Here is a 13,228-nt window from a genome sequence, read left to right as displayed (position 1 = left end):
CATCAATGGCATTTAAAGAATGCCCAGGGGGAAAAGCTATATGCCCCCACCTGTTGCCTCCTCTATGATGATGCTATTCTCACACGTGGGCACTTTAAAAATCTCAACCATTGCTAGACACTCCAAAGTCTCATTTGTAGACCCCTTAGATGGGTAGATTGGAAAAAGTATTCCTTAGAATTACAGTAAAATAATAAGAATAATAGCTAAAACGTACTGAGTGCCAATTATGTGCTAAGTACTGTGCTGCACACTTTATTTGGTTCTCTCATTTTATCCCCCTAACAACCCTTCAAAGTAGGGACTATTATTATCCCCATTTCACAGGTAGGAAAACTGAGACTTGGAGAGATTAAGTAAGTTGTCATGTGACTAGTTCGTATGCGTGTCTAGGCTGGGGATAGGCAGGGAGTTGGAACCCAGATCTGTTTGCTTCAGCCTAGAAAGTTGAAAAGAAGGCAAGAAATATCAGGGCAAAGGGAGGGAGAGGTCAGCAGGGCCAGTTAACCGTAGGTAAGAGTGTAGCACAGCCCCAGAACGGAGGCTCCTGAGGAATGAGCCCCTACAGTGGGAGGTCATTGGGCAGAGCAGCTAAAAGGTGGGCTCAGAAAGTACAAAGGCCACCACATACACTCAGGGCTGCTCTTGCCTGCAGTGTAGGTCATACCACAAGCCACCCCAATGATGGCTCCAGGCCTGGGAAAGCCCTTCTCTGCCCTCATGCGTAACTCAGGAGATCCATCAGCACAGATGCTGGCTCTGGCAGGGGCTCTAAGGCTAAGCCACCTGTAGCTGTCAGGGCTGGAAGATGGATCTTCTGAGGTCATGCAGTGGCTGTGCTGAGGTTTCTGGCCATTTACCAAAACTGAAGCAGGAAAAATTAGTGCCCTATGTTTAGGGCACAGACTTTACAGAAGTCGGCAAAGCAGTTACCACTGTGGTTTAAAACAAAATGGAACAGGGTAACATTTGACCTCAGGGAGAAACTGCGCTTATCTGTACCCAGGCTGGCCCTCTAGGACTAGGATAGTGCTGTCCATTAGAAATATAATATGAGCCTTATGTGTGATTTTAAAGTTTCCAGTAGCCACATTTTAAAAAGTAAAAGGAAATGAGAAGTAGATTTTGTGAATATATTTTACTTACCAAATATATCCAAAATATTATCATTTATTTATGTAACTGATATAAAAATGTTAATATGATATTTCGCATTCCATTTTTCATACTGAATCTTCAGAATATGGAGTGTTTTTACACTTACAGTGCATCTCAGTTTAGACTAGCCACATTTCAAGGGCTCATTGGCCACAAGGGGCTACATATTGGACAGCGTAGGTCTAGGCTCTTGGAATTAGAGAATCGGATGCTTTGTCATTCTCTGTAATTAACAAAAGCAATTTAAAAAACAAACCTATCAATTTCTGAGTCCTTACTATGAGCCAAGTACTATGGCAAGTACTTTACATAGCTGTGTCATTTAATCCTGGAGGTAGTTTGTGTGTTGTTCTAGATGGTGCTTTCAGGTATTGGAGAATATATGGGAGCACAGGCCACCAGGAACAGTTGTGCAGGTTGCACCCTACACAACTCCAGGGAATGCTGCTTCTGTGCACTACAGCATGGGTTGTGCTTTCTAGAGTTATGCACTATGTATGTACACACTGTAATAGAAGACCCGTGAGAAACACTAGCATGTGACAGATAAGATCTTGGAAGTCAGAATCAGATCCAAATCCCAATTCTTCCATTTATTACCTGGGTGGTCTTGGCCAGGATACTTAATTTCTCTGTCTCAGTTTCCTTATATATAGAGGGGGGATAATAACACGTTAGTACCTTCCTCATCACGTGAAAATGAAACAGTGCTCACTACTCAGGAAGCCCTCAGTCAATGTGGATTCCTTTTTTATTTCTGTTACCTTAGTGGTCCTCCAGATGTCCTCAGAACAAGACTGGAAGCCATTTGAGTTAGTTGGTTTATTCATGCTTTCACGCTGTGAATATTTACCCATGCCCACTAGATGCCAGGCCCCAGGGACACAGGGCCAAGTAAGACAGAACATGACATGGCCCTCATGCCCCTTCTTGCTCTGGCATTCTTTAATCCCTCGGGGCTGACAGAGACAAAACTGAACAGTAGGTGAGGTTTTTCACAGAGCCCCGTTCCCCATCAGTCCCCATTCTCCTCTTCAGCACACAGGACCCTCATACTGCCCAGATCTTTTAGTTCCTGAGAAGTTTTCAAAAGCCATCAGAGCCCTAACTTAAGACTTTTCTCAGGGATATTTGTACCTAAGAGGTAAGCCTGGGGTAGTATTTACACCAGAGGATGTGGGATTTCTAATGAGTAGGCACACTGACATGGAAAAGGAGATATTTTGAAGGGAGAGCCCTTCCTCCTGCCCAACATCCTCAGATCACAGAATTTGGGGGTCTCCTTGTCCCGTGTGCTCATGACTTCCTCTTTTATTCAGCAAATGCTTACTGCAGCTTCTAGCACAGATCAGGCTTTGCACGAAGCCCTGGGAGGACGAAAACAAGGTAGACCTGGTCCCAGCCCTCAAGGTGTTCACACACTTCTGGGTAAATGAGATTTAATGCAGCCTGGGCTCTAGGCCACCTCCTGAGCCCTTAAACCCACACTGTCCAAGTCAATAGCCTCTAGCTACATGGGGCTGTTTAATTAAATGTAAATTAACTAAAATTAAATAAAATTTTAAAATCAGTTCCTCGGTCACACTAGCCACATTTCCAGCTCTCAGCAGCCACATGTGGCCATGGCTGCTGTTCTAGACAGCACAGATAAAGAACATTTCCATCATCACAGGAAGTTCTGTTGGACAGTGCTACCGTGGATGATAAACACTTGTTTTCCTCTTTTCTTTGCAGATCAGTGAGATTGTTGGCTATGAAATAAAGCCCACGGAAACGACTTGCCTCTCAAATATGCTGGAATATGGATTCAGCAAATTTATTGAAAAGTAAGGCTCATCCCTTTGCAGGGACCATAAGTGTCTGTCAGTTCCCACGATGGTGAGATTGGCCTCATATCTCTGCCACCTGAGTGCTCTGATGTGCCCCAACACCCACCAATACTGTCCCTCATTGAGGAGCAGGCCTAGACACCCACACATTTCTACCAGGTTTCGATTAAAGGGCCTCATTTCCCCCCAATAAGATTCTTCCAAAAGACACCAGCTATTGAATACATGCCGCACCGAGCATTGTACATACATGAACACATTTATCCATCACAACAATCTCGTGCTGTAGCTAATGTTATTCTCATTTTACAGATAAGGAAATAAACTGAGAATTAGAGAGGTTAAGTAACTGAATCCAGGCAAGCTGACCACAATCTTAACCATTACCCTTCATGGCCTAAAAAACAAACCCAGCTCAGAAGACAAAGACTGAGCAAATTAAATATACAGCTACTCTTCCGTTTTCCATGCAAGTATGCTCAACTGTGACAAATCCAGACGTGGTGACCCTTGGCCAAGTTATAACCTCTGTGTGCCTTGGTCTCTTTATTTGTAAAATGGGACGTAGCTAGGTGATTAGAGTTATTGTGAGGATTACGAGATAAGGCATGTAACCTGAACTGATGTAAAGTCGAGGTACGCAGCCACTACCTATCAGTGAGGTGCGATGGTCCCTGTATCCATTCACACCATAGTTGATGCAGCTTTATCCCAGCGCATGGGCAGTGAGCTTCTCTAGAACATTGAGGTCAATTCTCGAAATACTTCATGGATTCCCAAACTGATTAATACATCCCCTGTGCCATCATTCGCATTTTTAAGTCATACCCTAGGGTAGTTCATAAGGCATGGGGAACATTTGGTCTTATTTAATTACACCAGCAACTCTGTGAGGTGGCAGATGGGGACATGAGGCCAGTCAGGTGACTTGGCCATCACCACACGGCCAGTGCTAGGCTCTGTGGCTCCTTGTCTCATGCCCTCCTGGGTTGGCACCTGCCTTTACTAATTATTCCCTATAGGCACGCTCATTTTGGTTGTCTTCCAAAGGCCATGCTGCTGAGGTCTTGATCAGTCACTGTTTGGGATTATCTGTGCCTTGTCTGCCTCCCTTCATGAGGCTAAATGAGGGGTCTCAGCCCTAGATAGTTGGCCCTACTTGAGTACACAAGACCAGTTCTATTGCTCCTTCTGACAAGGAGAGGGAAGAAGGCACATAGCTGAGGAGAAAAAGACACCAGATTAAGGGGAATTGATGTGTAGTCCAGGAGTGGGATGGGGGACACTGCTATTGGCGTCTGGTGGGTGGAGGCTAAGGACACTGCTAGATATCCTACCATGCACAAGGACAGCGCCCCATGACAAAGAATTATCCAGCTTGTGTTAGTTTGCTAAAGCTGCTATTACAAATTACCACACACTGGGTGGCTGAAACGACAGGAATTAATTTTTTCATAATTCTGGAGGCTTGAAGTCCAAGACCAAGTTGTTGGCAGGGTCAATTTCTTCTGAGCCTCTCTCCTTGGCTTACAGACAGCCATCTTCTTCCTGAGCATTCACATGGTCGTCTCTCTGTGTGTCTGTGTCCCAATCTCTTCTTATAAGGACACCAATCATTTTGAGTTAGGGCCCACCCTCATGACCTCATTCTAATTCAATTACCTCTTAAGAGACCTTGTCTCCAACAAGTCAGGTTTTGAGGTACTGTGGGTTAGAACTTCAATGTAGGAATTGGGGCAGGGAATATTCAACACATAACACAGCCCAGAAAATCAATAGTGCTGAAGGTGAGAAATCCTGCAAAACGTTGGAAGTAGCTGGCAGTAGGATAGTAGCCATTTTGGTAAAATTAAGGGCTTTTTGAAATTCTCTTAAGACTGAGCTAAATTTCTCCTTTGACGTGTTTCCTGTGTCTCCTGTTGCTGTTGCTGTGTTCTCTCTTCAGGCTGGAGCCCATCAGTGCAGCCGCCAGTAAGGAATATTCTCTGGAGAAAAACTTGGAGAAAATGAAGTTAGACTGGGTTAACACGACGTTCAGCTTCGTGAAGTACAGGGACACTGTGAGTCTCGGTCCAAACGCAGCCCCCTGAAAGCAGCTCCATTTATTATGCAGATGACAGAGGTGATTCATTCAGGATGGCAACAGAACTGACAGAGGAATAATTCCCAGCGTCTTCACTGTTTCCTTCTGTCTGCCTTCTGTGCCAGGCATCTTTCTTCTCAGGCATTGCTGGAAGGATGCATTTTCAAATCAGAAAGGCCTTTTGATTCCGAGCAAGGAGCTTTCTCAGTGCAAAGGAACTGAGCAAGCCTCCTGAATTAGCATCTCCCAGGGAGGGCGCAGGCTTAAGTACTTTTCCAAAGCTCCCCAGAAGCATACCTGGGGTGGACAATGCCTAGCGCTTCTAGAATGTTAATATGTGCAGGAATCGCCTGGAGATCTTGTTAAGGAAGGGTTCTGATGCAGCAGGTCTGGGGTGGGGCCTAAGGGTCTGTGGTTTTAATGAGCTCCAGGTAATATTGGCCACATTTTGAAAAGCAAAGGTGTAGATTTCTTTCTTTTCCCTGTCATTTGTGGAGAACACTTTAGTTTGTACAGAGCACATGGAGGCACATAAACCTGAAGAGTTTGCTCAGCTGTCTCTAGGGTCTGGCTTGCTCTTGGGACGGGGCCTGGGGTCAGGATGGGCATGCTGCTCTGGATGAGCTGTAAATTGTGGAGGCAACAGGCTGATATTCACATGCTGCAGACCACTGGCTCTTAAAACAGTGCTTCCAACTTTGGCTGCACAGTAGAATCACCTGGGACGCTTAACAAAATCCTAGTCGATTCTTCCTGGCTCCTGCAGCCCCAGAGTGCCTGGGCACCCTGGTTTTTCTAACGTGCAATGTGGATTGAGAACCAAATCCCTAAAGGATCCCACACCTTCCTCCTGCTCCCGGCTGCATGTTGTCCTTTTGTGATTTCTTTCCCCTCTCAATAGTCCTAATGCCTTGATTTCACTTGGATAAGAACTGTACGGGTAGAAAGCTGTGATACCTTTCCTCAGCCGTCATAAGGGTCATGGCCAGCTCCCCTATAACAAAAGACAGGTTAACAAGAGAAAAGAATAACACATTTACTTCATCAAAGTTTTATGTGACATGGGAGCCTTCAGAAATGAAGACTAAAAGACCAAAGGAAAACTGCCTAATTTTGTACTTAGGGTCGATGAAGAATGTAGAAATGTGATTGGAAATAGGGTATGATCTAATGGTACTAGACTGAGGGGGGAAATCCATCAAGGCCTGTCTGTTCTTATTCTTCTTGGCCTGTCTTTGTGGCAATCCTTTTTCCCAGGTACAGGGCAGGACCCCTCTGGAATGAGGGTCTAATGACCTACTATCAGACAAGGTAGGTCAGAGAATTTCTCGATGGCCAGCTCCTACACAGAAAGTGGGGAAAGATTAGAGTAATATTTCTAAGGTTTCATGGCTCACTTTGAGGAAAAAGAGTTCTAGTTTCTATGACCCACCCTGGGAAGAGGAATTCTAATTTCTATGGTCTGCCTTAGGGGAGTAAAGAGAATAGTAGGAAAGAGGGTGGGAGAAGGTCAGAAAGATCTCACGTCTGAGGCCTTCCGATGTCCTCAGCAAGTCAAGGCACCGTGCTTTGGGGCATTGTGTTCTGAGCCCCAACAGAACTATACATGAGCCAGTGGGAGGGAGAAGAACTGGGGGCACACGAGCTTGCTCCTGGGCCTCTCCCAGCAAGTCCAGGCCACCATGGGTCCCAGAAGCTCGGTGCTACATGAACTGATTGGATTAGATATTGCTACAGGGACTGGGAAGCTGGAAGGAGGAGTTAAGCTAGGGGACTCGGGAATGGCTCAGCTATACCTGGCTGCTTGTCAGAGTTTTTGACTGAAGTAGCCATAGACAAGGATCAACACCAAAAGGGGAATCAAGATATCCCTTTATCAGTAGCTGGACAGCTTCCCAATGCAGAGCTATGGTAGAGGTAGATGAGAGAATATGTTCTAGGGCCAATTTAGCCCCCAGATGTAGGCTTGAAAGAAGTGAAAACAGAGTGAGGAAGACCAACCTGCCCTGGGGGACAGACCCTCATCATCTGGGAAAGTGCCATCTGCAGGGTCTGACCTGTAAGGCACAGTAACCTTACTCACGAGTAAAATACTACCTAGTAAACACATAGGACAGAAGTTCCCAGACTTTCTGGGTAAACAGTTCCTTTTATGTCTAAGAACTTTTTTCATGATGCTTCTTGGCCAAAAGAAATTGTTTATGAAGTAATTAGTGAAAGAAAGTGAGCTGAAACGCCGGGTATCGTTCAAGCTTTATTAAAGGAAGAAAAATCTGCCAGGCTGTGCTCAGAATGGCCTGCAGCGGCCCTAGAGGGAGTGCATGGGCCTTATATGGGCTGGTGGGCACGAAAAATGCAGGCGGAGGTGGTGGTGGTATGTAAGGTAAGGCCAACGATTGGTGCTGGTGTGCTGGGTAGGGCTGACGTAATCAAGACAGGAGGTACCTCTAGGCAGGAGTAGAAGAGTTTCTTTGTCTAAGAAAGCCACCAGGTAGGGTAAAGACTGGCAGCCATTTTGTGCTCAATATCTGCCAGTAGCAGATATTGATGCCAGTAGCGTCCAAGATGATGCAGCCATGTCCAAGATGGCGCAGCCATGTCCAAGGTGGCACCAGCTGCATCGGAAGTGGTGCCGGCTGCATCCAAGATCCATCATTAGGTCCAAACAACTTAATAAGGATTTATGTCATATCAACTTAGCAGATGTTTGAAAAACAAACAAAACTATAAATTGAAAGAAAAAATGATATGTGTATTTTATATTTAAATAACCACAATTATTTACTCTGAGTTGGCTGCAGTGCCAGGGTGTCACAGCACACAGTTTGTTAATTGCAGGTCTAGGCCTGACCAGTCAGATTGGCAGGTGATCCTCCCACCTATGGGTGAATCTTCCCCAGCAGATTCTAGTTGCAGGTCTGGGCTCAGAATGTGTTTGATTTCTGCAAAAGAGGTGGGAAATAAATGTCTTTAAGAACATTATCAAGGAAGAAAATAGAAATCTCTGCAAGACATAGATTCCTGATCCCCCTGGAGTAGAGTTCTGAGCTGTGAGGTCTTTAGGGATCAGCATGAAAAAATGGGGGTCTTGTGATTTTGACAGGGCAGGGCATCTTTATTTGCAGGATACAAGCATTTTGTGTGCAGTTGACGACATTCAACTGCTCCTCGATGATCACACGATAAAGACCCAGACCATGTGTGGCTCCGCATTCATCAAGCCAATAGAAGCAGAATGCCGGGTAAGCGGAAATGAGGTTGAGTGTTTGGTGGTGTCCCATTCGCTCTGGGTTTTTCAGAGGAGGGGGAAGCTTTTCAAGTTCAGTTAACAAAGAAATTCACCTTCTATTGGGGTAGAAAAAATAACACAAGACTAAAAGCAATAACCATCCAAGTAAGTGTATGGCACGCTGGGCCTTTGCAACAGTCTGACAAAAGAGAAGGTGAGATTTGAATGCACTAAACGAACACACATTTGGAAAAAATCTTATGGGCTGTAGTAATCTGGAATGTGACTGCATGAGGGTGGGGGTTTGGCCTCCTATGCTCATTGTTTGTAAAAGTGGCATAGGTTGTGGCACACACTCTGAAGCAGACTTCCTGCGTTCAAATTCTGGCACTGCTCTGACTAGTTGACTGACCTTTAGCAAGTTACATGAACTGTTGTGCATCTGTAAGGTGAAATTTGTAATAATGTCTACCTCTTAAGGCTGTTGGATTAAATTGGTCTCATATATGTGAAGAACTCCGACTATTGCTTGTCGTAGAATAAACATTACAACAGCTATTATTATTATTATTCCACTAGAACGTGAGCCCCATGAAGGCAAGGGCTCTTATCTGTTCATTCATCGTTGTATCCACATTGCTTGGGGACAGTGACCAGGATATGGGGGGCACTCAATAACTGCTAGTTTAAAAAGTGAATAAATGAATGAATCCATCCATTTGTTCAGGCAGAGGGGCAGGTTAATGATTCAGATATGAAATTCTTAATTCACAGAAATGGGAAGAAAAACTCGTTCGCGTGCAGGAAAATCTGGATGCCTGGTTGAAATGCCAAACCACCTGGCTGTACCTGGAACCGATCTTCAGTTCAGAGGATATCATAGCACAAATGCCAGAAGAGGGCAGGAAATTTGGCATAGTTGATAGTTACTGGAAATCACTCATGTCCCAAGCAGTAAGTTCTTAGGACATCCCCCAGCACATCTCACCAGCAAGGAATGCGGGAGCCACACAGATGTTGGTCATTGTGTGTTGTAGTCATACTCCTTAAAACTTGTAAGCAAACTGAATTTTTGCAAATTTGATATTTTAAATTTTTTTATAAAATCAAAACGTATTAGTTATTGAAAATTCAAACGGAGAAACATGAAACATAGAAAGTAGAAGCCTTTTGAAATCCTGCCTCCCTAGAGGTAATTATTAGCAGGTGGTGTTATTTAGCTACCATTTCTAATGAGGTAGGAGACTTTATTTGCTATAGGATAATACAATAACATTTTTGATAAACTGAGAATTCAAGCAATTATTCACATTCACTTGCTCAGTTATTTAACAAATTTTTATTCACTACTTATGATGACCAGGCATTGTTCTAGGAGGTGGAAAATACCTGAAGATAGCAAGAATATGATTTCTGCCTTCATAGAATTCACTGTCTTGTGAGGAGACAGACTTAGATGAGTAAGAGCGATAACAGAAACACGTATAAATAGCATTTAGAATACAGAAGAGTGATTTACTTACCTGGGAGTGTCAAGGAAGGCCTCCAAAGCAGGTGACATTGGAACCAAGCCTTGAAGGATAAGTCCACTGGGTGTACAAGGCAACCAGAGGCATCTATTAAGAGGCCATAACTTTCTCCTGTTTTAAGTCAAGTGCATTCAAATTGGGACACAGAACGAATTTGTCTCGAGAATTTACCTGCCTGCTTGTTTTCAGGAGTGAGATAAATGGACATGTATATTATCCAGCCAGTGGAACCAATTTTACATTTGTTAAGGTTCTTTGGTGGCAAGTTCCAGAAACCCACTCAGAGTAGCTCAAACAAGAAGACAAAATAGATGTCTCATGGAACCCAGGCCTCATAAAGGATGGATCTAGAACCCAGAAACCTCTCAGGAACTCCCAGAGTGCTCTTTCTGTGCTCTGATTTCTTCCACTCCTCTCATGCCTGCTTCAATCTCTGTCTGAAAACTGGCTTGCCCTGCTGCACAGTCACACAGTGGGAGGTGATCCTCACACAGCTCCTAAGCCCCCTCATTCGAGGGTCCATCCCAGACTAGTACAGAATGTCAAGGTCTGAATTCTAAATTACCAGAATTTAAACTATAATTGGCTCAGTTGGTTTCGGATGCCCAAGCCCTGCCCAGTCAACCACGACCAATGGAACAAGGTCACGTTATGTGAGCAGTCACCCTGTGGAAGTAGGAGGGGATTAGGAGGCAGTTAGTTGGGCAGGCGTTATCATTAGTTGATGGGCTAGTCACACATTCATTATAATGACCAGTCTTAGAACTTGGGAAGCCCACAATGACTCTCACCTTCTTTGATGGAACCCAGGTGAAAGACAACAGGGTTCTGGTGGCAGCTGACCAGCCACGAATGAGTGAGAAGCTTCAAGAAGCCAACCTGCTGCTGGAGGACATCCAGAAGGGGCTGAATGATTACTTGGAGAAGAAGAGACTCTTTTTCCCCAGGTATCAAGTATTATTATTCTTTTATTTGAAATTACCCTCTTGACTCATATACAGGGAGAATTACATTTTTCATGCTGAGAGCTGGCTTTGATCAATCTATTCCATTTTCTTTCCTAGTTCTCTATCCCCCAAGAGACAGCTTTCAGGAATGAGGCATGTCTTCGTGTTTATTATTTAGAGTGACTTTGAACAAACACCAGTGAGGATCAAATTCACACTTTGGCCACCCAACATTGTTGCTTCCCCCAGTTAAAGGAGTATAGTAGTCATGACTAAGAGCCTGGCCTGTGGAGTTAAACAGACCTCATTTGGAGTCCCAGCTTTTCCACTTATTAGTCTTCAGACCTGCAGCAAGTCTATCAGAACCTGAGGTTCTCCACTGTGAAACTGGCATATCGCCCCTACTTCATACATTTGTGGTGCAGATCAGTGAGCTAATGCATTTAAAACATTTAGTCCCTAGACTATGTGTTTAAGAAATGTCAGCTAACTTTTTTTTTTTTCTGCTGTCAAATTTTACAGTTTCTGGTAGGTATGTTTGTAAATATTTGATTCTTTTTTGCCACCAGAACCAGTGTTCTTCTGCATAAAAGTCAAGGTAGTTTTAGAGGGCTAGTTCCAGAAAGGAGGGTCCTGACTCCTGAAAACACATCCATATCTAGTTCATTGTGGATGGTCGTTCCATGTTATTTGACTCTGATTAAGATGTTGGTTTCATCCTAATTTGCCTTTAAGAAAAGTAAATTTTAATATTCCTTTATAGGGAGAGAAAATTAGTTCCCTGCTCTCCACCAGAAACAGATAAATAAATAAAGTGGTTTGTGTGGAATTCAGTAATGTCCTTGGTATCTATTCAGTGCAGCTTTGTCCAGTAGAACTTTCTGCAATAACAGGAATGTTCTATGTTTGTGCTGTCCAATACAGTAGCCATTAGCCACATGTGGGTATCGAGCACTTTAAACGTGGTTACTGTGGCGCTGGCTGCTTAGCTGCGTTGGTTAGAGTGTGGTGCTGATAACACCACGGTCCAGATTTCAATCCCTGTACCAGTCAGCTCTGATAAATAAATAAATAAATGTGGCTAGTGTGACAGAGAAAGCAACTTTTTATTTATTTAATATTAATTTTTTAATGTAAATAGCCACATGTGAGTACTGGCTTCTCTATTACAACACAAATATAGCACAAATAGTTGAAGAAACCCTGATTTGGAAGCCCAAAACTTGGGAAAAGATTAAACATGGGGAACCCCTGAGGTTTGGGTTTCTAGTTCTGTACCAACTACTGTTATTCCTAATAAAAATATGGATAATAGCCAACACTAATGCAGCACTTACCTTACTCTAGGACACTGCTCTACGTGCTTTGCACTTCTTAATTTACTGAATCCTCACAGTAATTCTATGAAGTTGGGAGCATTGTTATTAACCCCAGTTTATAAATGAGAAGACGGTAGTTTGCCCAAAGGCACAACACTGGTTAATGGCCAAGCTGGAATTCAAACCCAAGAAGTCTGGATAAGATACTCGGTCATTTGATCTATCTGAGCCACATTTTCTCTCTAAGTTAAACACACATGCACATGCGCACACATGAAGATCTCAATTTTTTTAATGCATTCTTATGAAATAAAATTAAACACTCTCAGCAAACTTTGTTATTGGTAGTCACATAATTTAAATTAATTTTATCTTGAAAATACAGAGCACTAAGTAATGATTTTAATTTTAAATTTTACAAACATATTAACTGTCATTACTCTGTAACAATTGAGCCTTATTTGTTACCACACATAATGGAGATAGAGGCAATGGAAATCTATAAAGCTCACCTGTTTGAATTTCACTTAGGAGTGGGAGAAATTGACATCCTCATTAGATATTGATTAGTCAGTCAGCCAACAAATAATTATTGAACTCTTCCTACATGCTCAACACTGCAAATACAGTGTATTAGTTTGCTGTGCTGCATAACAAACCACCCCAAACTTTAGAAGCTTAAAACAACAACCATTTATTTAACCCACAATTCTGTGGCTTGGCAGATTGGGCTGGGCTCAGCTGGATGGTTTTTCTGGTCTCATGGGGCTCATTCATATAACTGCAGTGAGCTGGCAGCCGATGGCCTCAATCACTTGTCTGGTGGTTGGCTTCCATGGGTTGGGGCAACAGGAATAGTTGGGCCACACATCTTTTATCCTCCAGAAAGCTAGTCTGGGTTTATTCACGTGGTGGTGGACACAGGGTTCCTAAGATCATCAAGAGTGGAAGCATCAAGGACTCCAGATATCTGAGCCTGGAACTTGCACAAACTCATATCCACAACATCCTATTGGCCAAAGCTAGACACAGAGCGAGCTCACTTTCAAGAGATGTGAGAATAGACTCACTACTTGATGAGAGGAGCTGTAAATATTGTGGCCATTTTTGTAATCCACCATATTCGGTGAAGGC

The 13,228-nt window shown here is 43.5% G+C and overlaps 1 protein-coding gene across 1 annotated transcript in view; it reads left to right on the top strand.

The window, feature by feature from the left end:
• DNAH3 (dynein axonemal heavy chain 3) overlaps positions 1-13,228 on the top strand; it is a 169,854-nt gene that overhangs the window by 60,960 nt on the left and 95,666 nt on the right. The window contains exons 19-23 of the mRNA XM_063099804.1: positions 2,893-2,984; positions 4,933-5,047; positions 8,196-8,312; positions 9,074-9,253; positions 10,639-10,775. Of these exons, the coding sequence (XP_062955874.1) occupies positions 2,893-2,984; positions 4,933-5,047; positions 8,196-8,312; positions 9,074-9,253; positions 10,639-10,775 (641 nt within the window). The remainder of the gene's footprint in view (positions 1-2,892; positions 2,985-4,932; positions 5,048-8,195; positions 8,313-9,073; positions 9,254-10,638; positions 10,776-13,228) is intronic.

This window comes from Cynocephalus volans, chromosome 6, assembly GCF_027409185.1.
Source record: "Cynocephalus volans isolate mCynVol1 chromosome 6, mCynVol1.pri, whole genome shotgun sequence".
NCBI lineage: Eukaryota > Metazoa > Chordata > Mammalia > Dermoptera > Cynocephalidae > Cynocephalus > Cynocephalus volans.
The sequence above is the reverse complement of the archived record's forward strand: the minus strand, read 5'-3'. Positions and strand labels throughout refer to the sequence as shown.